General features: G+C 39.0%; 1 protein-coding gene across 1 annotated transcript in view; it reads right to left on the bottom strand.

The window, feature by feature from the left end:
• The window catches only part of Macf1 (microtubule actin crosslinking factor 1), a 327009-nt gene that overhangs the window by 164119 nt on the left and 135366 nt on the right, over positions 1-27524 (bottom strand). The window contains exons 7-21 of the mRNA XM_077791438.1: positions 11466-11632; positions 10571-10683; positions 10382-10488; positions 9726-9845; positions 9486-9581; positions 8756-8883; positions 8575-8668; positions 8223-8377; positions 7296-7569; positions 6016-6144; positions 5198-5275; positions 4392-4553; positions 2933-3037; positions 1959-2054; positions 873-998 (exon numbers count right to left, since the gene is read on the bottom strand). Of these exons, the coding sequence (XP_077647564.1) occupies positions 873-998; positions 1959-2054; positions 2933-3037; positions 4392-4553; positions 5198-5275; positions 6016-6144; positions 7296-7569; positions 8223-8377; positions 8575-8668; positions 8756-8883; positions 9486-9581; positions 9726-9845; positions 10382-10488; positions 10571-10683; positions 11466-11632 (1950 nt within the window). The remainder of the gene's footprint in view (positions 1-872; positions 999-1958; positions 2055-2932; positions 3038-4391; positions 4554-5197; positions 5276-6015; positions 6145-7295; positions 7570-8222; positions 8378-8574; positions 8669-8755; positions 8884-9485; positions 9582-9725; positions 9846-10381; positions 10489-10570; positions 10684-11465; positions 11633-27524) is intronic.

Genomic DNA, 27524 nt, shown 5'->3' with positions numbered 1-27524 from the left:
GCATTCAGTAAATAAGTAGTTCTGCTACTGATTTTATAACCAGTTCTCCTGAAGGAATAATTCATTGGAAAAAATGAATATAAAATTGACTTAAATACTAAATCTAAAACTATTTCTTAAAAGTTAATATTGCTACATAAATAAATTGGACAAATACTGCATACATCTAAATGAGATTTTAACGTTTGTCTTAATTAAAAGCAATTTTCTAACACTTCATCACTACCAAAAGAAATTAACCAAGGAGAAAAATTTGATTCAAGTCTATTTCTTCTCCCACTCCAACTTTTTTTTTTTAATTCCTGTTTATGTAAGAAGAGTAAAAACAAATTTGAGCCAGGTGCAGTAGTGCATGCCTGTAATCCCAGCTACTCAGAAGGCTGAGACGGAGGACTGCAAGTTCAAGGTCAGCCTAGGTAACTTAGTCGGACCCTGTTTCAGTGGTATAGTGCCCAAGTTCAATTCCCAGTACAAAAACAAAAACAAAAGCAAAAAAAAAAACTCACACCAAATTTGATACCTGCTAATACCCTTCAAACCTGCTACCTATGCTCTGTATTTCATCCTTGGTTCTATCTATTGCATTAAAACAGAAACAATGCAAACAAAATATGAAGAGCCCTGAGTGGCTCAAGGGAGGTAACTAGGCCTTCACATTAGTGAGTACCCAAAGAAATCTCATTAGTAACTTCTATTAAGGAAACAAAAGTAAAAGAGACAGAACAAAATTGATTAAACTCTCTTTGAATGTGAGCCAAACTGTATACTAAGAATGACTCACTGCCCTGGAGCTTTCAAGGATATAAACAGCAACAGCTGATATAGTTTACTCGGTTTCTCAGAGTAACCATCCCCACTGAGACAACACCCACCATGGAGTCCTGGAGTAAGTCCTCAAGGCGGGATAAACTGGTGTTGTGGTCACAGGAATATTTTCGTTTGATGGAGTCTTGGAGGTTCCTCAAGAATGACTCCAGGTCTCGGGCATCACTGAAGAACTGTGGGAACATAAGAGAGTGGCAGCTTGTGCTCAGTATACCAGAATACCAAGATATTAACTGAGGAAAAAATCCTACTGGGCCAAGCTTAGCAAAGTTGATTACAGTCATAACAGAGGCCACAGAAATACAAATAGGAAGGCATAAAAAAACATGTCAGTAAAATGTTGGTGATAACAGCCATAAAACCTACTAAACTCTATAGAAAATTAGCCTGTTTCACCATCAAAAATCACTGCTCTTTCCTCTTGACTTCTGACTAGTGACAGCACTTGGCTGTGAGGTCTATTCCATGAAAAGCTTATAGGTTAAATGAATCAGTGTTTCAATTCATTGATATGATTACAAAATGGTCAAAGAGATGACTTAGAATAAAAACAGAGATAACAGCTTATTTCCTCTTCTACCCTTTCATGAAAACAAGCAGTGTATTCTTTTATGTTGTGACAGACTATAGGTTGGAGGGATGGTCCTAATATTTTACAACTCCCCTCTCTCTCATCAAGAAGTGAAATCTGTCTCCTTCCCTTGAAGCTGGGGCATCTCATGTGACTTGCTTTGACAATGGCACATCAATACATCTAACAGCAGCAGAAAAAAGTACTTGTGCACAGGATTTGCTTTTTCTTGCTGCTTGTAGAACAGATACTTTGTGAAGGCTACTGGATGATAAGGACACGTGGCCTTGTACCCTGTCACCCAAGCCATGTGTCAGATTCATGAGTGATGCCATTGGGATTAGCCAGTTGCCTGCCCACCTGGGGGCTGTACACAGCTATGCATAGGACAGGCAAGACGAGAGCCACTCAGCTGAGCCAGCCCAAAATGAGCTAACTAAATGATTGCTGTTTTAAGAAACTTTTTTGGAGGTAGTTTACACAGTAAAAGCTATTTGATATAGAGGTACTTTTAACTTCAACTTTACCACAGGTATGCACACACATACCGAGTCCACCATACCTGAAAGTAAGCTGTATTCTCTTTCACATGCTGCTCAACACACAGGCATAGTTGCCTCATCCACTGCAACTGAGACTGAACAGCAGCACTATATGCCTGCAAGGACCAAGCACAGAGACAGAAGGGCATGAGTTTGGCAGGCTCAATATATATGTGTGTGTGTGTGTGTGTGTGTGTGTGTGTGTGTGTGTGTGTGTGTGTGTGAGATGCTCCTTCCAAATAAAAGTCTGCTGATGATAGAGAAGTCAAGAGAAGAGGCATGGAGATACTTGACTGGCATCTGCTCAAAGTTTCCCATGAGAAAGAGACTTGCCTTTTACCCAACAGGGTTATGTGAAAAGGGATCACAAAGAAAAGGCCTTTTCCGGGGCTGGGGATGTGGCTCAAGTGGTAGCGCATTTGCGCAGCATGCGTGAGGCACTGGGTTCGATTCTCAGTACCACATAAAGATAAAATAAAGATACTGTGTCCACCTAAAACTAAAAAATATTTTTAAAAAAAGAAAAGGCCTCTTCCAAATTAAGTCACAACTAAATGAACTGACCAGCAAAACCTAGGTACACATAAATCTCTCCTGGATTCTTCAACTGCTTCTCTTCTAGGACAAAGACATGGGTGGGTAGGGGCAAAAGGGGGCAAAAGGACAGTCAGTAAAGGTAATGAATTTTATTTCTTCAAATAAAATTGAATATATCTGGACAGTTATCTGAAGAAATATAATCTGAGTCACTTTCCCCCATACAGTCAGGAGTCAATGTCTCTTATAATGTTTCTCTCATTATTCTTCTTAGACCATCAAAACTGTTTGCAGGCTTTTGTGGACTATAAACAGCATGGAATGAAAAGGGAAATAATCCAAAACAAATGATCCCCGATACTCCCTCCAAAATATACCCACCAATTTGAATATTTGAATATTTTTTATAACAACAACTTCTGAATGTTTGACCGTCACACATTTTCAAGTCTCATACCTCCACAGTCTGCTTAGCTGGATGGTTCTCAAGTGACAGCAATTCTGCTGTATCTTGTAGAGACCGAAACACATCCTGTTTCTCCTCCAGTTCCATTGTTAACTCCTGAAAATTGAATTCAGTTTTTTAATAAGCTCTACTAAGGGAGAGGGTAGCAATAAAAAAGAAAAGTGTCCTCTGCCCTACTTTGAATCTAAAACACAGGATTGGTGCCAAAATGACACGTATAAACAGCACATGCGAAAGGATTTCAGAAAAGGGCCAAAAGACTAGAATCAGTGGGTGGGTGGGTGGGGGCGAAAGGGGGCAAAAGGACAGTCAATAAAGGTAATAAATTTTATTATTTATTACCTTTAAGGGCATGAGACCTGAGCCAGATCTGAGTAAAGTAGGAGAACACAATGGAGTGTTCAAGTCAGCCCCACACTAGAACAGGACACACAGCAGAGCAATATCACTGACCAACTGGCTTTGTTAGCCTACAAGGCCCTTCTGACACTAAATTCTACTAATCCTACAGGAGTCAGTTTAAACACCAGCTCACTTCTTCTCCCTGATGCTTCTGGAGCACTTCTTACACGTCTACCTTAGCTTAATTTCAGTTCTCCCACAACACCCATTCTTTCCTTTTCACTTCAGAGGACTCCCTTGTTCTTCTCTACATAGGAGAAGCTCACGTTTTTTTAAGAATCCTAACTTAATGGGATTCAAGTAATTAAAGTGAGTGCTAGCAAAAAAGCTTCCTATTTGCATAATTCAAAATCTTGTGTATGAAAATACTGATAGTAGCAAAAAAATAACCCTACTTACTACATTTTCCATTGAAAAAAAATAAAATGCATTGTCCCACATGTTCAATGTTGAATTTTCTTGCCCATTTTACAAAGTAAGAGATTAAGACCAAAGTGTTATTAGAAGAATTAATAAAAAGAATTCAGAAATTTGTGGGAAGCCAAGAGTATATCCCAATTAAATAATACTAAGCCCTTTACAAAGTGCTTTGCCTAGATTAGCTTATTAATAAGTCTTACTCAACCTTTTATATAACCCTTTGAAGTGGCTTTTATCCCATTTTACAAAAGTCCAGAGAGATTAAATGATTTGCCCAAGGTCATAGAGCTAGTTAGTGGAGAAATAAGAATTTGAATTTAGCTCTGCATCACTCCAAAGCCTATATTTTTACTACAAAACTATATTGTTTTGGAAATGACCCAACTTGTGTTACTGCTGATCAATTCATCCAAGATTCAGCCTTCTTAAATAGTTCTCAATAAATTAATCTGGAGCTCCATTGCTCCTCTCTCCACATATATTTCTCACATGCATGGATGCATTGAGCAGGGTCCTATTTCCCTCTGTCAGAGTGCAGCTCCAGAAAACCAGGCTCTTTGCAGACTAGCCCCAAGTGTCCTCCTGCTGTTGTTAAATAAGCATGACAGGGCTGCTGTGTTAGACTCACAGAGAAGTAATTTTTCTTTGCTGAGATATTGGGATTGTTGTCACTCCAGTCATATGCTAATTCTTCCTCCTCCTTCTCATTCAACCAGATCAGCTCAGCTGTAGCTCTAGAGACAAATTTATGCAAGCTCTGAAGGTGTCTCATCCGGAAGCTAGAAGTTTCCTAGACAAAGTAAAGGTTATCAGGTTATATCGAGAGCTTCCACATCTGTAGAAGCCAGCCTGTTTTTGCAGAGGATCACAGGGCTTTGCTTATGTCTGGCAAATACTCTACCACTAAGCCACATCCTCAGACCAGAGACTGCTTTTTAATTACTGGTTTATTCTCCATGAATTCAAGTTTTACAAATTTGGTATAAGACTCCCCTAGCCACTGTCAATCTTAGGCAGAAGATAGAACTCATAAGGCCTTTATAGAAGCTTCCAGGATAAAGAATGATCCTGGGCCTGTCCTACTCTGGAACATCTTAATAGGCATGAAAAACACCAGATAGAAGAGGATTCCCTTTTCTACCAATGTCAAACTTTTAATTTTTTTTTTTTAATCTCCAAGCATATATGGCCACTGCTTTGATGAGGCACAGGTTCTACCTACTTAAAAAATTTTAAAGCAGTGGTTTCTGACCCATTCAGAAAGTGGAGAAAATGTTATAATACATATAAACAATCACAGAGTAAATGATATAACCTAATAAACAGAAAAATTAAACAGGTCCAAACCACATACTTTCTAATTAGGGAAGAAAGTTGTTTGGCTGTAACCAGATTCTCCATACACTGACCCTAAGTTAGTCAGTCAAAACTCACCTTTAATTTACAATATTGTGTCTCCAGTTTTCCAAGAGTTTCAACATAGCTGGTATGGAAATTCTGGGACATCTTTCCCTGATAAGAAAGGAATGAAAGAAAAAGATGTTAGAGAAAGAATCAGTAAACTATGTGATGATTTCAACTAAGTAAATAATAAGTCTGTGTAGAGATAAGAACTCAATGCTCTGTGAACATGAAAGCTTCAACAATGAATCTCTGGGTGACATGTTATAGCTTGGAGTTGCACTTATGGGCAAGAGCTCTGCAGGTAACACCTCATAATCCTGTGTTTCCAGCAATTTGGGGAGGTCTCTAAGCAAAACCTCTGTAAAATCATTCCCAAACTACAAAATTGCTTCTTTCAAAGGGAGAGTGGAAATAAAAAAGAGAAGAATCATGAATGAAGGAGAAGATAGATTGATGAACAGTTTTTCCCACACAGCTCTCTACTGTAGGCATGCAGCAAAGGTAAAAGACTATGAATATTTAGAGAAAGAAGGCCTGCGTTTAAAAACTGCTTCTGATACTTATTAATTCTGACCTTAGCTTCCAGTATCACTTTTTTTTTTTTTTTTTAGTACAAAGGGTCAGCTAATAAAAATACTTTTCTCACAAGGTTAGTTCAAATGTTAACAGAGATACTTCATTTATAAAGAGAATTTTTTTTTTTTTTTGCCAAGTGCTATTACTCATCATTATCACCCTTTTCCAGAGCCCCTGTCTCCTTAGAGACAGCTGCATCATGCATACCATCCCACTACTTGCTCATCCTCATCCCTTTCACAAACATAATGTGGATTCTGAATACTATGCACCTCATATAACCTGGCCTCCTTGACACTTGAGCCCAGTTCTTCCACACTAGTATGGATATGCTGCTGTGCTTCTAGCTGCAACTCCACACTAGGCAGGTCATTGCCCCATTCTGCCCGCTCCAGTTTCATCTGAAAAAGACAAAATAGGTATGCTATAATTCAGCTGAGTTGGCAGGAAAAGAAAATAAACAGAATCAATGTTTGGACAAAGTAGCTAGGGGCAGAAGATTGAGAGAAGAAAAAAACAAAGCATCTAAACCATCTCCACCATTCCATGGTCTCCTACAGGAAACTAAACCATAATCACCCGGGGGGAGCTAGAGAAGAAAGCCCTTTAACTAGTGAGGGGAAAGCCTTCTGCAGCTGCATGTGAGAATACATTTCTGAGTCCATCAATCAGAAAGGGTCTTCACAGGCTGAAAATATTTAAATTTACAGTTTAGGCATTCCCTTTATGGCATCTTTTCATTTCACAATCAGAACAGATATAAAAAGAAATATGTAAAAATATTTAGCTTCATTCTTGACAACAACTCTTAGCCAATGGAAGATAACTTTTTTATATACCTTTATTTTGTTTATTTATTTTCATGTGGTGCTGATGCTTTATTTTGTTTATTTATTTTTATGTAGTACCAGGGCCTTGCACGTGGTAGGTGAGCGCTCTACCACTGAGCCACAACCCCAGCCCTGGAAGATAATTTTAAAACAGTGTGTTCTGAGGTACTTTTACTTATTGGCAAATGGGGAAATCTGTCATTTGCAGATGGGAAGAATTTAATAATGAAACAAAAAGGTTAAAAGTATAGGAAAATACCAAATTTGAACCATCATCCTAGAATAAAATATGTAGTGCCCCCTTGAATAGTGGAACACAACAACTTTGCTTATACCTAAGAGTTAAGACAAACAACAAGAAAAGAAGAAACACCTCTGCCAAAGGGGAAATTTCAGAAACTATATCTGAGATTTACAGACACAGCAATCCCCCCCCCCCCCCTCCCGCACAAAGTGCCATTAAAGGCACAGTTAGCTGAAGGGAACAGATTCCCAAAGGGCTTCAAATTAGAAAAGCTTATGCTATTCAGCATGGAATTGTGAGAATTTGCACTGACTTTCCCAACTTTAGATTTAATGAGAAGGTATCTTAGATACAGGAAGGACCAATTACTAAGAAAATCTGTACTGGGGACACAGAGCAACCTGGTCTCTTATTTTAAACTAGCTGCTGGATCCAGTAAACATTGTGTGCAGCACAAGCTTTTTAGACATACACCCACCTGCATCTCTTCTACCCAAGACAGTAGTTCATAAACAAATCGGAGATTGCCTTCATCTTCAGAGGAGGAGATAGACACAAGCTCAGCTCGAGTCATGGGCTTTCGGAACCAGGAGGTAGAAGAATGGGTAGCCTTGGTCAAGGGTTCTGCTTTCAGATGGGTAGTGGTTAAAGTAGAAGGAGGAACCAATTCAAGTGAAGTGAAATGGCCCTTCCTGTACAGGTTTGTACACTCCAGACGCAGGGTGACCAACTCATCCTGAAGGCGCATGACCCTGAAACACAAGGTGAGAAAAAGGAGAGACTCAAATCTATAACACGCTTAAAATAAAATCTTCACTATGCATTTGACAAGAATGTGGTAAAAATAAAAATGAGACCATAACATGAAAAGTGTTTTGAGAAAGTGTTATATGAATGTGAGGTGACCTTTTAATATTTTCATCTAGTTTGAAATCGTCTTCAAGGCAAATGCCAAACTGCAGTGGTTGTTGGAGGAAAACAAACCAGTATCTATTTCTATGGTTCCTGGAAGGTACAGCAGAATAAACAATGGATTACCATGCATCTTTAAGCAATCCTCATCCCCTCTGTGAGTCTATTTCCTCTCTATAAAATGAGTGCAATAGATCACCAAAATTTCTAAACCAGATGTGCTATCACACCTACTCTGAAACAGGGAGAGATACAAAATGCCACAATGATTGCAGGAATCCCATGGGCACTCAGTAGGAGGGACTTGCAAGAAGGTGAAACTGTCCTCTACAAGAGAATGTTCCTGCTGAAAATATGTATGTGTAGTATTCCCACTGAGACAATGACCTCTCAAAGGCCCAAGTTATAAGATTCAGTGCCTGACTCTTGACCCACTCTTGTCATTGAGCCTCAGCAGTTAGCAAGCCCTCTGTGTGAGTCCCTTGTTCCTCACCTAAAGGCCAGTTCTTCTAACTGGTAGTAATTCTCATCCCGTAGGATCTGGAGATCCACCTGCAGCTGCCTGATGAGACCTTCGCACTCCTGAATGTACATGATGACATCTGACTCACATTGTACTGGCTGTCCTGATTCCAGGTGAGCAGCATCCTGGGACAGAAAGGGAAAAAAAAAGGGTGGGATAACTTTGTTACCTACTAGGACAGAGGGAGCCAATGGGCCCACTGTACTTCTAAGAAAAAAGAAGTAATAGCTGGATTCCACAAATGTTAACTGTGATGATTAGAGCAGAGAGTGAGAAGGTAGAAACAGATGATAGAAGGGATGGGATAAAACAAGAGACTTACAGCCTGCAGTGTATTTTTAGCTAGTGTCAGTTTTTCTTCACAGTTCAAAGCACCATTCTGGATTTTGTTTGCAATCTGTAGCAGCAATTCTAGCCTAAAATAAGATAAAAACCATAGTCCAGTGCAAGGTTTGAAGTAGCCCAGTTAGGAATGTAAGATCACCCCCATGCTCCAGACCCACCTCTCTACAGCTGGCCGGAGGGATTTCTCTCGCTCCAGCATCTCAATGATGAGTTTTCCCCACTCTTCTTCCACATGATTAGGGTGATAACCTTGAGGCAGCTTAATTCTGCCAAATTCAATCCACACCTGAAAGAAAACATTCTTCAGTCCAAAACTACAGCCACGCCCTCAGGCCTATTTTCATTTGTTCTTGTACTTCACTTCTTGCCTCTTTACTCAGTTATTTTCCTACTATTTAATATGGGCAAAAGATCAAATATTTAGCAGTGCATCCCTTAAGATGAGAAGGAAAAAAATAAAAAATATAGAGACTACAGAAATCCTTCCATTCCTTCTATACTTCCTACAAATATTCCTATCTTCTCAATAATCTCCATTCTGGCAAGGTTAAATGCCCAGCCCATCTTTACCACTTCAAATTCTCCAGAAACCAAAATATGAATGGAAATCTTTTTTATTTTCATCCCAAGGAAAGATTTAGTTTCCCTCTAAGTTGTAGAATAACTCGTTCACAAAACTCAAGATTTCTGAATAAATACATGCCACTTTTCAGCAAAAAAATACAGATGATTGATGCTATCCCTTTACCATGAATTTATTTTCAAGACCAGACTAAGGGTGTTGTCACTAACACAGGTTGGGCAGTGCACACAGGGAATCTTTTGGATCAGGAAGCAACAACAGTGCTAATGAGCAAACCACAAAGTCATAGTCAGTGATTTCCTTACCTCTAATAATTTATATAACTCCTCAATTCTTCCTTTTTCTCTCTCCTTGGCCAGAATTTCTGTTTCTTTGAAGTGTATATATTGGTTATAAAGTGCCTACAAAATTAATATTTGGTGAATGGATGAAAGTAAGCAACAGGGTCCAATTTTTCACACTACCTCACAGTAGGCAGTAACAAGTCCTGAGATTCAGTCTCTAGAAAGAATTGAATTTTAAACAATTAAAGGCCATGGCTTTACCTTTAGTTCAACAGGGTTCTGGGGAAAAGATTTATCTGACATCAGTATGGTATGCTGTTTGATCCAGGGGATGAGGGAGTCCACTCGGCTTTGGTATTCTTGCCACCTGGAATCCACTTCCTATTGCCAGAAGGGAAACATCACATATCTGATTAGCAATATCCAGAACAAGCACAGAATAAAGTAGCTCAGGCCACCCCAGACCATGTAAAATCCTTTTCCTCTAACTGCCTAGGAAGTTGCTCAGTTTAATGCTCACAGTCCCAGTTTCGAAGCTCCTCAAGGACTCTCAGGTGGCATTCAAAATCCTGACATCAAAAAAGGCTACAGATCAGCTACTAAAAATATTTAGAAAAGATCCATGATATAACTAACCAAACTAATATCAGTAGCTGAGAAAACACTGCCTTATCTTGAATTACAGCTGGGAACAAGAAGGACATTCTTGGCTGGCATTTAGCACAAAATGATCTATGCTAGATGAGGCAAAATTAGCAAAACCTAGGCTCATTCCCAGGGATCAAGGACAATGTAGATTCAAATGACTCTGTATAAAAGTGCTCTATATACAATGAGAACTTAACAACACTACCTAATCAATGTAGTCCACCCAAACAAATTAAAGTCAGAGGAACTTTAGGAGAATGTTCTTTTACCGTAGCACTGATCCCTTCTCCACCCTCAGGGACTTTAGGGAAGGCATCATAAATTGAAGACACATAAGTGATTACAGACTTTTCATCTGGAGATGGCACATCCACATCTGAGAGAATGGACAAGAAATTTCTCAGAACAAAGGAACAGTGAATATATGCCAAACATACTCAAGTTCAATAAACTCTCACCTTCTGCATCCAGCAATCTGGTGACTCCCAGTCTTTCTGCCACTTCAAAAGCCTGTTCCAGATTCTCTCGGTTACTTTGGATTTGCACCCTCTCCATATCTACCAGATCAGGTCTGTAAAAGTTCATCAAGGCACATGAAAGGCCACCATCTACATATCACACATGCGTTCACGCAAAGAAAACCTCTTAGAAGTTCCCAGAGCTGGAAATTTCTAACTCAGTGAGTTAGAGAGAAAGCAAGAGGTTCAGAAGGGTATTAATCCCAATTTCAATTACATGCCAGGTAATTTTAAACTTACACAACAGTAGGTTCACTGCATTCTTGGAAAAGGTATCACAAACTAGTACAAAGTGAAAACTGGTGCATATTTATGACCACTAAGAGCTCAATAATTTTTATTTCTGTCATTAAAATTCCTGTCTTCCTCACTCACCCCACTTCAAGCCGCCTGCTGTTCCTCAACCACTCCAATCAAGTCCTTACTTTAGACCCTATGCACTTGTTCTTTCCTCCACCTGGAACACTCTGACCACACAGGTCTGCATAACTCACTCCTGATAGTCCTGACCACTTTTGTCTTAATTACCAGAGTCCCCTGTCACTTCTCCCTTTCATTGCACATGCCAATGTAGGACAGCATGCGCCCGTTTCCTTATTGCCTATTCTACTGGAGGATAAGTTCTGTGAAAGCAAGAAACTTTTACTCTTTTGTTCATGGCTATCTGTGCCTAGTGCCTAGCTAAAATTGTAGGAACTCAATAAAGATTCCTTTTTCAAATGACTAAATGAATTAGAACTATAATTCTTGTTAAAGGGGAGAAATGGCATTATAACCAATTACAATGAGATGAGACGAAGTTCTTCCAGGAGCACTAAAATTCCACTATACTTACCTATATCGGTGAATAAGTGCATTGAACATTTTCCCATCACTCCAGCAGGAAGAAAAGTTGGTACATTTTATTCCTGTGTAACCAGCTGTCACCTTCTGAGTCCACAAAAGTAGTTTTTCCTTGGCTGACATATCCCCTGATTCCCCACTAATATAGATGTCAGAGATCTGCCAAAAGGTAGGACATGGAATAACTTAGTATAAGTAAGATGAAGCCTTTTAATCTTCTCTGCTCAGAGAGGAAGAGGGACATACAGCCATGTAGATACAACTCCAACATATATTCACCCTCTTTGGTAGTCAAAGAAATGAAAATTAAAACCATGAGAGGTTACTTTTTACCTATTAAACTAGGAAAGGTTTAATTGTAATGGCACTAATCAGGATTGGAAAAAATGTCTAAAATTGGATATTCTCACCCACTGCCTCTAGAGAAAGTATAAGTGACATAACTCCCGTGGATGTCAGCTTTGAATTAAAAGTCTTAAAGGAATACATACAACTTGTTAGAAAATCCTCAGTGATAGGTACAAAAATTTCAGACAAGAATGTTCACCGAAACATAAAAAGCAAGTATGACATAGAAAAAAACGTTAAAAAGAGCTTAAACTCTAATGAAGGATTACTGGTCACAAATTATAGAACATAGGAAAGAATTCTTTATAGCACTTAAAGGTATTTTTTAAAAAAATTTAATGACATAGGAAAATGGTCATTGAATTTCATAAAAAGAAAAAGAAAACAAATAAAATAATATATAGTAATCCTAATTTCATAAAAGATATGGAAAATATATTTAAGTATATAGTCACACATATGCATATGTATGCATACATGTAATGTGATACAGATGCATACATATATTTGAGTATAAATCCTAGGGAGGGTTGGGGTTGTGGCTCAGTAGTAGAGCACTTGCCTAGCATGTGTGAGGCTCTGGGTTTGATTCTCTTTTTGATTCTTTGATTTATAAAATAAATAAAGGTCCATTGACAACTAAAAAATATTTAAAAAATAAATCCTAGGGATACAACAAATTAGTAACCATAGCTATCTTTTAGTGGTAGCATTATAGGTGATTTTTATATTTTCAAATTTTTCTATATCATGTATATACTTGTAGTGAGAAAAAAAGCTTTTTGAAGAAATATCCAAAATATAGCATAAGACCCACTTCAGAGAGACTAGGAAAACGTTCATGCCTCTGATTCTAGAAAAACCTGAGTTTGAATCTTAGCTTACCTAAATATAAGCTCAGTTATCACATCTGTAAAGTGGAAATAATACCTACTACCTTTTCAAGGGTACTATAATAATCAAACATTATATATGAAAGCATCTAGTCTGAACCCAAGGTCATACCTAACAAATAGAGTTCCCTTCTCTCTTTTGTGTGGGTGATGATCCTCCTTAAATTCTTCTTTTTCTCCCTCCAACAGCACTGATGGGCTATGTCATAATTTAACTGAATGTTAAATTTTTTAAATGTTAAATTTTTCACTGCTGGTTATTATTTCATATGTATAATCTTATCTCCCCAAAACTGTAGATTTCCTGAGGGACTGGTACCACATCTTAACCACAGAACTATCTAAAACCAAACAATAGCCCCTATGAGGGACAGCTCCTCACTGTCGGATGTGTTTTCAAGCAGCAGAAAGGATGCTGTGCAAGAAACAGTCTCCTGATCATGGTCCTTCTGAATTACTGCCCATTCACCAATGTTGTACTGATCATATGGGGAACTTAATGTGTTTTAATTAACAATCATTTGCTTTATAAATGGAATGGTAAATACAAGCAAGTGAAAGTATCTGAGGAGAAAACCCACCTAGAATCCAGAGTGAGGTTACTTTTTTGACAGCAAACAGAGAATTCAAAGCAGTGTGTAAAGTCAAACAAGTTTAAGCTAATGTTAAAAAGTGTCTCCCCTTAGTGAGACTATTTCCTTTCTTTCTTTTTTCAGACTTTGAATTGTGGGCACACTTTATTTCTGAACTAAAAACTACAAAAATAATTTTGATTAACAAGAAAAAGCACAAGGCTTTCAATCAGCTATGCTCCTGGAAGGAAGCATTTAGGAGAAACATGACCTCAGGCAAATCACTTAAGCCTTCTGTACTCTTTATTCCTCATATTTACTACAGGATGACTTTCTCATAGGGTCCTTATGTGGATTAAATAAAATAATGTAGGTATTGCCTGGAGAACATGTGTTTCTTTCCCATTATAACCATTAATTTTAATAAAACCACATAACCATTAATTTTAGGTCATGGTGTTTGGGCAGGGAAGGCATGAGCATGTCAACAGAACATCTTGTTCCTTAACTGTCTCTATCAGTGACCCAGAGAAGCAGAACCCCTGTGGTCAGAACATTTGGCAATCAACAATAAGACACCTCAAAGTGCTCAATCCTAAATTTACAAACTCAACTCATAAAAAATGAGACCGTATATCAGCAAAAGATATGAGATCCCAACTTACAATGGTTCTACTTAATTTTACAATGATGTAAAAAAGCATATCACACAACTATTCCATTTTTCATTTTAAATATTTTATTCAACAAATTACACAAGATATTAAGCATTTTATTACAAAAAATACTTTGCATTATGTTAGATGATTTTGCCCAACTGTAGGCTAATGTATGTGTTCTGAGAAATTTAAGGTAGGCTATCCTAAGCTATGATGTTTGGTAAGTTTACATGGATTCAATCCATTTTCAACTTAAAATGTCTTCAACTTATGATAGGTTTATCAGGATGTAATCTCATCATAAGTCAAGGAATACCTATATTTTAAAAATAGGAAAAACAGTGGTTGGGTAAGGTGGCACATACCTGTAATCCCAGCAACTTAGGAGGCTGAGGCAGGAGGATTTCGAGGCCCTAAGCAACTTGTCTCTAAATAAGATATAAAAAAAGGGCTGGGGATGTGACTCAGTGGTTAAGCATCCCTGGGTTCAATCCTCAGTACGCGGTGAGGTAGAGGGGACTGACAGGAAAAATAGGGCCAGAAACCTTAAAACTTTATTGAGGATAAAAGAAAGGAACCAGGAAGCATGGCCTCAACTGGGAAAGTAAAATAGTACCCTAATCAGCAGATTCAAGGGCAGAAGGTTCTCATGCCCTTGACAGGTATAGTATGTTCCTACAGGAGAAATCATGCCATCACACTTCAGTGATACCAGCTAATAAGATTATCCTGCAAATCTGTCCGCCACTTATTATCTCTCTGCTCCGACTCCATGTTTACCTGACAATCTTCAAATTACTATTTGCTTCCCACATAGATACCCTAAAGCAACAAACTGTACTGAGTAGTTGATATAAATACTCCATAACTTGGCAGTTAAAATTCATTTAAAAAATTAATTAATCACATCTCTTACAAGTATGATAAACATGAGTTAACTGCATAAAATTCAATCAAATCTAAATACATGGGGCGTGGGGCTATGCTGAGGACCCAATGATGCTCATCGTGCCCAAGCCATCCTCCTTTCAGCCCAGTATAAACAGTACTGCTCTATTTCCAATTCTATTACAATGCCCCCTTAACAACATTTCTAAATGCCATCCCACACTAGCTGTTTCATGAACATATTAAGAAGGAAAAACTTGTTAGGAATAGGAAATAGGAAATAGATATGGTGAAGTAAAAAGGGATAAAATGAATGAGCAAAATGAGATCTGGGTATTTAGTCTCTTTACCAAAAACAAAAACTACAGTTAGTTAACTGATATTGTATGTCTGGTATAACCACAGCTAGCCTCTGATGACTTCTCCTACCTGCCAATTACAATGTTTTGCACTGAAACTACTTCAATGAATAGTTTTACTTCAGATTTTCAGCACAGCTATAATGAGACAGGGAAATGTCTGGCTCTCTCAAGGAAAGAAAAGGTACCCTGTTTAGATTTGAATCTTTCCTAGATTGTAAACTGGATGTGAAAAATGAGATTATCATCACAACCAACTCAGTAATTAAATTTGGCTTTTGTCCATATTTTCTTGTAATAACTTACATGTGATATGTGTACACAGTGCTGAGCTTTGGGTTCTACAGAAGCATTTACTTTAATCTTCCAAATGCATAAATCCAGCTTTAGTTTCAGTGAGTTCACAGGAAGTCATTTGGGAAGGATGCAGCCTCATTTCCATGCCAGAAACTATGAGTATCTACCTGAATTTCTTTTCATCCCACACTTCCCAAGTCCTGGTTAATTCCTTTTTTTAAGCATTCCTGAAAACTTAATATTTCCTAATAATTCAATAAGTATTTACTGAACAATGTCTTAATCCTAATGGCAGGCATAGAGAAAAAATAAATCACACTGTTTCTTCATTCTGATTATTATTTTTCAAGCAACTATTAGGTTCCAGGAACTGTGTTTAAGCTGTGTTTTGTTTTGTTGTTTTGGGGTGGTACTGGGGATTGAACCCAGTATATTTAATATTTCAAATTTGAAGGTGATATTCCCAAGGACAATAACTAAAACTTTACTGGATTTTTGGTCTTTTTTTTAACAGATTATATTGTTTGATCTCCACAAAAACCGATACTGATTGAACTAGCATATGGTGATACAGATACATTCATTTTTTTTTCATGAACTGACTATAACATCACTGGGAATCCAACAAAAAGACTACAGGAAGTCAAACACAATGAAAATTTGTTTTGGGGAGGCTAGTGTCTGGAGGAAAAAGTTCTCTTTATATTTATTCATATATGACAGGCCATGTGAAAGAGTTATATGTAATTTAATGCAAATTGAGCAATAAAAGTAATATCCAATAGAGAATCTCAGTAGAATGGAAAATTACTGTAAGTTGGAGTAATCAAAAAGATTTCTTGAACAAGTACAATTTAAACTCATTATCACATAGCCCAATGATAAAGAGCTTACTAGGTACGTGTGAGGCCTTGGGTTCAATTCCCAGTACTGCCAGGAAATAAAAAATAAATGAACTCATCATTAAAAGATATTATGGAATAGACAAAGAGAAAGGGAAAAAGAATTCCAGGTAGAAAGGGAACATAAGCGAAGATTAGATGATGAGGGAAGTTTGAAAAAAGAAAAGTAGATGGTTAAAACCCAAAGGTTCAAGTTGGGAACTGACAAGAGAAAAGATTAGATAGATTATGGAGGAGTTGTAATACTAGACAGAGGATATGGACTATGTGAGTCTCAGAAGATGACAGTAGATGTTCTGAACATCTTGCTTCTCAGGTCCTAACATTTCCAGCTGACCTCATCCCACTATAGAGAAGGCATCAGACCCTGAAAATTTCCATTTGATAAGCAAGTGAGGGCACAGTGCAAGTGGAGCTCATTACAAATGCCCAGCCCAGAGAACTAATGGCCACTGTATTTGTGGGGAGTAGTTTATGACCAATATTGAGATTAAGAGGAAGTTCATGGGGATGTTCACTTCCATATTCAAGAGTCTTAGAGTTCTCACAATGGAATGAAACTACAATGGAAAGCCTAGGTCAGGATATGGGAATTTTTCAATTCTACTAAATATTGGCAAACTTGTCCTTGCTGTATTTTCAGACTTTTTATTTTTCCTCCAGTCTTATGGGTATAAAATAGTATCTGCTTGTTGTTTGGACTTTTAGATCCCTGATGAGTAGTGAAAGCCTTCTTAAGTGTATGAGGCTTCTGAGTTACCTTTTTTCATGAACTGCTTATTTCTTGGCTTTCCCCTATTTTCCACAAGGGTATCTATCTTTTTCTTGTTTGTAAATCCTTTAAATAACAATGTTAATGAGTAACATTAATTGTGCTTGTATTAGTTCATATAATTCTCACAATAATCTTATAAATTATCAACTACTCTTACCCTCAGTTTACAAATGAGGAAACTGTGGCACAGAGAAGTAACTTGCCCAAGGTACCCTGAAAGTCAGTGGCAGAACTGGGATTCAAATCCAGCTAATCTGTCTCTACACTCTTGACCAATTTATCTATACAACACTTAATGCATTCTGGATATCAACCTTTTTTTCAGTATATGCATTATATAATAATTCTAACATTATTATTACATTTTTTAATATTTGTTTTTAGTTGTAGTTGATACAATATCTTTAATTAATTTATTTTTATGTGTTGCTAAGGATTGAACCTAGGGCCTTGCCCATGCTAGGGGAGCGCTCTACTGCTGAGCCACAACCCCAGCCCCTATTGCATTTGTTTTTATACAATTTGTTTTTCTTAAATTCTCACCTGAAATATATATAATAGAAAGAATATATAATAAGCCCCATGTTCATATATATATATATATATATATATATATATAAAATAAGCCCCATATGTAAGACAGAACATATAATAAGCCCCATGTACACATCCCGCATTTTTAACCACTATGAACTCAGCTATCTTGCTTCATCCACACTCTACCCACTTCACCATGGCCTATTTTTATGAAGCAAATCCCACACATATTATTTCTTCTATGAACATTTCAGTGGCTAACTCTAAATGATAAGCACCCTCTATTTTTTAACATAACCACAATACTATTACACCTAAAAATAATGATTCTTTAGTAATATTTTTGATTAAGTAAGATTCTTTGAAAAAAGAAACAAAATCCTTTCTTGAACAAAGCTCTAAAAGTAAGTTTTATTTCTACAGTCCTCCAACAGCACTTCATGGTTAGTTTGCTTTCATCTCACAATGCAAAGCCAATATTAGTAAAACACTTTCCCTATAATTACAGAGGAGAAATGGGACTATTTATCTAAGGTATGTAGCAAGGACATTGGTACAGAGTTAAAATTCTTAAGTCAATGGGATCCACCAACAGTATGGCAGGAGATTGGTGCTAGGAGCCAAGATGGGAAACAGGAAGGGATTGTCAACAAATCTCGTTTAAATGAGCCAGGTATTATGCTTATTGATGGCAGCTGGGAGTACGGACTCTTGAGAAAAAGAATGGGCCTGAGAAGGCCTTTGTGTGACATCAAAGTGTAACTGCTATTAGTCTTTCCCACCCTGCTCCAAATCCTAGTCTATTTATCATTCTGAAAGCCATTTTTGTCAGCTGCCATTTTGTTCTGCATTAACTATTTCCTGACAAGGGATGTATCAACTGCACCAGATGAACAGGAAAGAAGACCAACTTAATCTTTTATTATTCAAAACTCACACCTGGCAAGAATTAGAACCAGCTACTGTTTCTCGATATCCTGAAGAAACCAGGAGCAGTGGCACACACCTGTAATCCCAGCAGCTTGGTACAGAATTTTAACTCTGTACCAATGTCCTTGGGAGGCTGAGGCAGGGTGCTAAGCAACTCAGTGAGACCCTGTCTCTTAATAAAAATACAACATAGGGCTGCGGATGTGGCTCAGTGATTGAATGCCCCCGAGTTCAATTCCGGTACAAAAAAAAATTTTTTAAATAAATAAATAAATAAATCTCCATCCCAAATAACTCCAAAACCCACCAAACAACTTATATGTCCAGCTATAGTCTGGTCCCACTCCCATCAACATGCCCTAAACTAATCAACAGGAGAGAGAACGTACCTCAAGTTAGGGCAAGGACAGTCACCACTCTGCAATATGAATTATTTTCTGAGGAGGGTCACTACTTCAACATATTACAAACAAAACAAGCAACAAAATTAACACTGCTTAATTGCACGCATGCTTCTGTTTAGGAAGGAGTTGCTCCTCTCATGTTCCCACCCTCTGCAGAGGGAGCTCCGACTCCAGGCTCGCCATGAGTCTCAACTCACATGTACAAGAGCCTGCAGTGTCAGAACATGCTGTCCTCTGTCCTCTGGATGCTGCTGTCTTCAAAGCCTGTCAGTAGCCTACTAGTAAGAAAAGTAGTTCCCTGAAGATACAGTTCCTCCTATGAGGGTTTGGGTGCACTGGATATAAGGACTTTCACTCTGAAGGAATTTTACACTTATACTGAAAAGTTACTTACGTCATATAAGATGATCACTCCATAGTCCTTATATCACATGTTAAACACAGAGCTTCAGAAACATGCAGGTATCTGCACTGAGATTCAATTACTTAGTTTTTTTCATCCTTGACTGTATCTCCATAGTCTGGCTGTGTCTGTACTGCAAGGTTGGCTGCCCAGAAAATGTCCAGTACCAACTTGACTCACACACTGAACCATGTCACACAACTGTTGATCCTGTCAAACTACAGATTATGGTTCAAAGGATTTTCCCACCAATCTGTAAAGACTCCTCACAGAGTGATGTAGAAATTTTCTTCCCATACATTGCTACCTATAGTCTGTTATCTAAGAGAGCCTAATATTTTCCACTCCGAACTTTCTAAAAATCTCACTCAATTATGAGCATGCATCCTATAATATTATGATGATTCCACAATATCAAGTTCAGTGGCAGTGATATTAAGAGAGAAACCAGTTCAGTAGTTAATTTTATCCCCAACATCTGTTCCATACAAAGATAAAAGTTGACTTTGGAGGACTAGGGGTATAGCTCACTTGCCTAACATGCATGCGGCCCTGGATCTGATACCCAGCACTACAATAAATAAGTAAATAAACAACTAAACAAGGTGAATTTGACATTCCCTCTTACCATATGAAATCCAAATACTGTACACCTCATCCCAATAGTTTTTCTTCCCTCTTACCCATAATACAGGTTTGTACTTACACAGTTATATGAATGGGTAAGAGCCCCACAGAGGCTCTTACCCATTCATATAACAGATAACATTTCAATGGCCACCTTTTCTTCACACTGCTGGAAATCTCAAACTCTAACAAACAGCACTGAGATGGGCCTATCCTATGGAAGAATCTCTCCCTAAAGAGGAAATTCTAAGCACACATCAGCTTAAAACGTGTGTCTATCCTTAGCTTCATGCTGTTGGTGACAAGCAGGTGGACCATAGCCACATCAGGGCAGCTATATAGTATCACCTGCCCACAGGCTACCCAAGGAAAGTGTCCTACTTCACCTTCCACCTCTTGCTGCTTTGAGATCTGAAAAATTTTATTTACTCTACTACAGAGACCAAGATGCCAATAAAAGTTCCTCAGCCACGGGTAAACTGTAACTTCAACCACCCATACAACATCCACTTGCCAGACATGCCACCAGGGTCTTGCTGAGTCCTTATCTCAGTGTTCATATCTTTGAACTCTCACTTAGTCTTGACCCTTAGAAACATTGACAGCAACTACCACCCTCACCTACAAACTTCACAAACAAAACATGCTAGAGCCCTAAACAAGTTCAATCACTAAACAAACTTTTTCTAGTCTTAAATCTTCAACTTATCCTAACCTACCTCTGTCTGTCTCTCAGATGATGCCTGGACAAGTCCATGCCCCCTTCTCTAATCCTGGAATTAGGAACCAAAGGAAGATGAGCGCTCTCCTCTCATACAAACACTGAATGAATGCTGTCTCTCGATGCTTCTCCTCAGGAGGGGACTGCACCAGCTCTAGTAAGAACATCACTTTTCAGGAAGAAAAGCAAGCATTCTGGAGACAGCTGCTTCACACCCCTTCAACATCCCTCACCCCTCTCCACATTCATCTCAGAGATTCAGTTGTCATTCCCTGTGTTATTCCATAACTTCCTAAAGCAGGCAAACAGTATGCCCTGAGGACAAGGATTATCTAGCTTTGCACCTTGAAAGATACACTCACCAGATAGCTAGAGAAATTGTGCTTCATTGCTACACAGAAGCTGGGATTCCCCAGAGACAATAAGACTTGATTTCAAGCATCAAGGGACAGACTGAAAATAGATTCTTCTTGCCAAGCCCTGGAAGTCACCAACTCACAGAACCCCACAAGGGGGTGAGTTTGAGAAGCACCAGGATCCTCACTGCTTACCACATTTCACCTTAGTAGGTTTTAGGGCCAGGAATCCAAACTGGGGTTTGATTACCCCTTCAACATGCCCACCTACCTCCTCCAGACCCCATGATGGATTGTGGCTTGCTTCCACAGAAAGGGTGGCTTCCTCTTCTGAGAAGGATGTGGAGCTCTTTTCAGGTTCCGTATCTTTAGGTTGGATCCCATGTAAGTGCAGCCCATCACTGCCATAGCCAGAAGACGAAGGCAAAATGCTCATAGTTATGCCACTGATGGATAAATCACTCTGAGAAGCAGGCAGTTTGGGACCCTGCGGGGGCACCAGACCCAAATGGGCAGGCTCTGTGTGCCTAGGGCCTCCTGACTGGTCCAGTGGTGAGGAAGGAACAGAACATTTGGCATTCCAGGAACCTGTCTGAGGGACACCCAAAATACTCTTGGTTCCTCCACCCACACTCCAGCCCTCTGAAAGTTGGTCTTGATTTCTTGTGTCAGTAAGGTAGTCTGTCCCAGGCAAAGTGCTGCACCGAAATCCAAGCCGAGCACCTCCTCTCTCCACCGCAATCTCTCCTTGCAAAGGAAGAAGCACAGCCCTGCTGCTGCAGGATGCTGTCCTCGGAAATTCCACCAGTTGGCTCACTGACTTCTCACAGTTCCTTTCGGCTGGGTTATCAAGCAGGTGAGCAATGACAGTCATCCCCTCTTCCAGGGAATCCCAGACCCCTCTAGTAACTGATGACTCATTCTCTAACAAAAGATGAGCAGTCTGGATCTCCCCTTGGAATCTCTCCTTCACCTGTACTATCATCCCCTGATCACCCACCTGTGAGTTGGGGGCTGAGTCCTCACGCAGCAAAATGTCTGAGGGGAGACACTCTACCACTCCCACTCTGTCCTCTTTTCCAAGACTGGCTGTTAACTTCGTTAAGGTTTCAGTCTCTTTAATGTCTCCAGTTCCTTCCAAAGGTTCTTCCTCGTGAGATGCTTCTGGAGTGGTGATTTTCTTCCCCCTCCACTTCCTTTTGAACCGAACCTTTTTCTTAGGAGATACCGGAGCCTTCTCAGGAACAGCTATTGACTCTTTCGGCCCCTTAACACACCCCAGTGAATTTCCCATTTCTTTCTGCTCCTGATCTCAGCAAAAATGCAGCTAAGCCAGTCTTGGGATCCCAGAGAAATCCCAACCTTGGCTTCATTGGATTTATGCACATTTAAAAACATGCACTATGCCGGCAATCCCTCCAGTTCTTTCTCCCTCCCTCCCCGCCTCTCTCTTCCAGCGGCTGCTGCTGCCGATTCAGACAGCCATCTTACAGGCTCAGAGCTGCAACAAGACAAATTCAAAGCATCTCACTGCAGTTCAGAAATCACTTGACCTAAAAGCAGACAGAAACCGGATTGGCTGCAGCTTCCTCTCTCCAAATATGAGGTAATTGGAACACTGCCCTCAGTAACACAAACAGAAAGCAAAAGGGAGCTAGAAACAAGGGGAGGGGGGAAATTAGGGAGGGTGAGGAGGAGGGGGAAATGTAAGAGTAAATGGAAAAGGGAGGGGAAAGGAAGAGAGGAAGGAGGAGGAGGAGAACAATATCAAAGAGGGAAACACAAGCCAGCTCGGCTGGTACCAACCAGCCAGGGGAGGGAAGGGCCAAGGAGAGCCAGGGCTGGGGATGCTACAATTATGGCTCCCAAACTACGAAATGAAATGGATTTTAATAGTTACACCAAGGTATCCAGTAAAGGAAAATATCACAAAAGATAGACAAATTCTCCATTTCTTCAGGTCAGAATACAATTATTTTAATCAAATTTTAACCCAAAGAGAAACTAGAGCCTACTGCACACAGTGAAAAAAAGGAACACAGGTTTTAAACATCTAGTCTCATGTAGTATTTACTTCCCTCCTTTTCCCTAAAAATAGAGGGGAAAAATCTGTTAATTCTGCAGGCCAATAACATCTGGAAATTGATTTTGAGTATATGCGAAAACTCGATGGAAAAGATATTGCTTCAAGATACAACAGAGAACTCCAATAAGCAATGTATGACAGAAACATTCAGTAGTAATCATTGATGGAGTTGTTGTCACTAATAACATTTTTTTTGCATACCTGTTATATGCCAGTCACTATATGAAGCTACATACATGGATTATCTCATTAAATTGTCACAGTAACTATGTGAGGTCAAAATTATCATTTAATGTTTTACAGGTAAAGAAACTGAGGTTCAAGAAAGGTGACTGATGTGCCCAAGGTTAAATACCAAGTAAGTTACAAAGCCAGACGTGAACTTTCTGCCTGAGACTTTTCATTTCGACACCATGTATGTTACGTCACCTTCTGTACTTGGTTGAACGAAATAGAAAGATCCCCTATCATTTTGAACTGGCGCCTGGACTCTGCAAAAAAGAGGTAATACTTGGGAGAAAGCTGCCAGTTGGGAGAAAGAAACTACTGACAGGAGGCACAAGTGATTTCTTTCTCAAACTGCAACAAGGAAGGAAGTCCACTTGATGTTAAAAGTTGGACTCAAAATCACCCTGTGATAGCAATTAGATTACTCCACCCCGATTTGTTCTGTATAGTATCTGACAGATTAGAAAACACTACAACTTAAAGGGCCCTGAATTGAGTGGAAGAGGTTTTGTTTGCTTCTTGCCTATTCTTTGTTCCTGCCCCCACCCTCTGTAGGCCTGGGGATGGAACCCAGGGCTGTATACATGCTAGGCAAGTGCTCTACCACTGAGCTGCAACCCCAAGCCGAACTTTTTTTTTTTTTTTTTTTTTTTTAAATCCTGGCTGCAAGTATTACTCCTGCCTCAGTCTCCAAAGTAGATGGGACTACAGGTCCACCACCATACTTGGCTGCAGTTGTTTATTCTATACCACAAAGATCCAGACCAAGCAGCAGAAGGAAGCAGTCAGCCTGGCTCTGTGTAAGCCCTAAAGGTTGTACCAGCACAGCCCTAGCCACCTTTCCGGCACACTTAAACTATGTCATCCTCAATAGGAAAGCTTGAGAAGGCCTAAAGCAACAGCTCCCTAAGCAGCACCTTCTGAGGCTGACCATGGGCTAGCAGACTACAGCAGAAAGGCACTTTTCAAGCCTTTCCCTGATGGCTGATGGCAAAGCTGCAGCGCCATCCAATGGTCATCATAAACTATAGCAAGAAATGGAAAAGGGCATGAAAACTCAGGACAGCAAATCACTTAATTAACAAAGCTCCTGACATTACAACATGAAGTCCTCTCAGCAGCTACCTTCAATGAAGAAAATGGGAACTAGGAAACTTTTCTTTTTTCATACCAGGGATTGAACCTAGGAGCAATTTACCACTGAGTTACATCCCCATCCCTTTCATTTACTTTTGAGACACGCCTTCACTAAGTTGCAGAGGCTGGCCTCAAACTTGCAATCCTCCTGCCTCAGCCTTCCAAGTTGCTGGAATTGCAGGCATATGCCCCCACACCTGGAAACTCCAAGGCCTAAACATGAATTTTTTTAATGAAATAACAAGCAAACCAAATTCTTAACACTGATCATCTCAGGCTAGAGACTAGGTAGCTTAATATGACTACTACTGCTGTAAAGGTTCTGAGAAGCCTAGCATATCTACTTCTGTGAGCCTCATCTTTTGTAAATTTCTGCATATGCGAGACACATTAGGCCCTCATTTCCTCCTGCTCCGGAGAAAAACTGGTCTAGGACAGGAACAGAGACTTCAGTAGCATGGAATTAAGTTCAAATTCCCAGCTTGGTTAACTTAGACGCTAAGTAGTCTAACCAATTTAGTAGGTGATTCAGTTTCCTTACCTGTAAAATGTGGATACTACCATCTACTTAATGGGATGGCAGAGAGGGCTAATGAAATAATGTCTAGGGCTGGGGATGTGGCTCAAGCGGTAGCGCGCTCGCCTGGCATGCGTGCGGCCCGGGTTCGATCCTCAGCACCACATACCAACAAAGATGTTGTGTCCGCCGAGAACTAAAAAATAAATACTAAAAAAATTCTCTCTCTCTCCCTCTCTCTCTCTCTCTCTTAAAAAAAAAAAAAAAAGAAATAATGTCTATAAAGTACTTAGCTCAATGCCTGATCTACAGTAATTCCCTTTACTTCCCAATTATTTCCAAGATAAAAGTTAAGAGACATCCCCAGCCCTCAGGGGAACCTTAATATATAATACACTCTTTTTTCTTGACTGGTCTCTAAAGAAAGTAGATATATATTCCAAGATCCAAAGTTTGGGAGCTTGTTTTCCCTTCTTATGGGTTGCTTCTATATTTTTCCTAAATTAACTCTGATCATAGAACTTTTCCCTGGAAATTTTTCTCATCTAGCCTGGGCTCAAACACATGGCCTGCTGCCTTCTAGGAAAACAGATTTGGGGTATACCTGCTCTTCATGGCTTTTCCTTTGACTTTTTCCAGTTAACCGTTTTTTACACTCAAATTTTCCATAGAGAGAGTTGGAGCAAAAGAATTCATTCATTTATTCCACAAACACGAATGACATCCCATCTATATGCCAACCACTAAATGTCATAGCACACAAATATACAGACCTCAAGCCCAACCAGTTAAGACTACCCTTTATCTGAACTCTTTAAATTTTTTTCCTAAAGTTCAGAATGCTAAATATACATTTATATTTAACCAATATTTGAGCAGGGTGCAGTGGCACACACCTTTAATCACAGCCACTGGGGAGACTAAGGCAGGAAGATCACAAGTTCAAGGCAAGCCTCAGCAACTTATGGAGGTCCTAAGCAATTTAGCAAGACCTGTATCCAAAACAAACAAACAAAAAACAGGACTAGAGATGTGGCTTAGTAGTTAAGCACCACTGGATTCAGTCCCCAGTACAAACAAAACAAAACAAAAAAACCAAACAAACAAAAAATAATTAAGCGAGGGCTGGGGATGTGGCTCAGCGGTAGAGTGCTTGCCTAGCATGTGTGAGGTCCTGGGTTCAATCCTCAGTACCACATATAAATAAATAAATTAAATAAAGATATTGAGTCCAACTACAACTAAAAAATAAATATTAAAAAAATACTTTTGAAAGTTGGAAAACTAATGTCTGACTACAAAGGATTGATAATATCCTTTAGAGGCAGGTGTGGTAGTGCACATCTGTCATCCCCAGTGACTTGAGAAGCTTAGGCAGGAGGTTCACAAGTTTGAGGCCAACTTTGGCAACTTAGATGTTTCAAAATAAAAATTTTAAAAGGTTTGGGATATAGCTCAGTGGTAAAGTGACCTGAGTTCAACCCTTAGTACATCCCCCACAAATCTGTTTAATTATGAAGATGAATATACATACCATGATCACATACTTAGAAAAGTATATGAGCTTTTCATAAGTAAAAATTTAAAATAAAAGAGAAACCCTACCATTTAGCATATAATTAAAGCATTTTAGACACCATAAACCACCAGTCTCAGGAGTAGTAGCAAATTTTTATTTTAGAACCAGACCACCCTATTTCCTTGAGATGACAACCACCACTACATCTGCATGCACATCATTCTTCTACATCTTCACCACTAACAACAGAAACTGGCTATAATGACTATTTTACTGATCTCCTAACATTTGACAACTCTACTCCAGATTTGTTTGGCATTATATAGCGTGTAAGCTAGGTGAGAACAGCTAATAGATATATGCACAAGAGAAATGAAAACATACATTAACATAAAGACTGTTATAAAAATATTCATAAACATTATTTATAATAGTACCCCCCCAAAAAAACCCAAATGTCCATCAACTCCTGAAGAGACTAACAAAATATATATCCATACAACAGAACACTATTCAGCAATGAAAAGAAATGAAGTACTGATACATGCTACAACATGAATGAAACTCAAAAATGTTATGCTAAGTGGAAGAAGTCAGATATAAAAGACCACAAATCATATGATTCCATTTATATGAAATGGCAGAATAGAGAAATCTAAAAAGGTAGAAAATGGATTAGTGGTTACCTGACGCTAGTGATGAAAGTGGGGAATAACTGTAAATGGACAAGAGGGATTTTACTGGGATGATGAAAATATCCCAAAACTGGATTCTGGTGATGGTTAGACAGTTCATAAAAAGCAATGAATTAAACAATTAAAATGGGTCAATCTTATGGAATATAAATTATATCTTAGTGAAGTTCTTGTAGCTATGAAAAAATTAAGTTGTAT

Source organism: Urocitellus parryii, chromosome 11 (assembly GCF_045843805.1).
Source record: "Urocitellus parryii isolate mUroPar1 chromosome 11, mUroPar1.hap1, whole genome shotgun sequence".
Classification (NCBI taxonomy): Eukaryota; Metazoa; Chordata; class Mammalia; order Rodentia; family Sciuridae; genus Urocitellus; species Urocitellus parryii.
The sequence above is the reverse complement of the archived record's forward strand: the minus strand, read 5'-3'. Positions and strand labels throughout refer to the sequence as shown.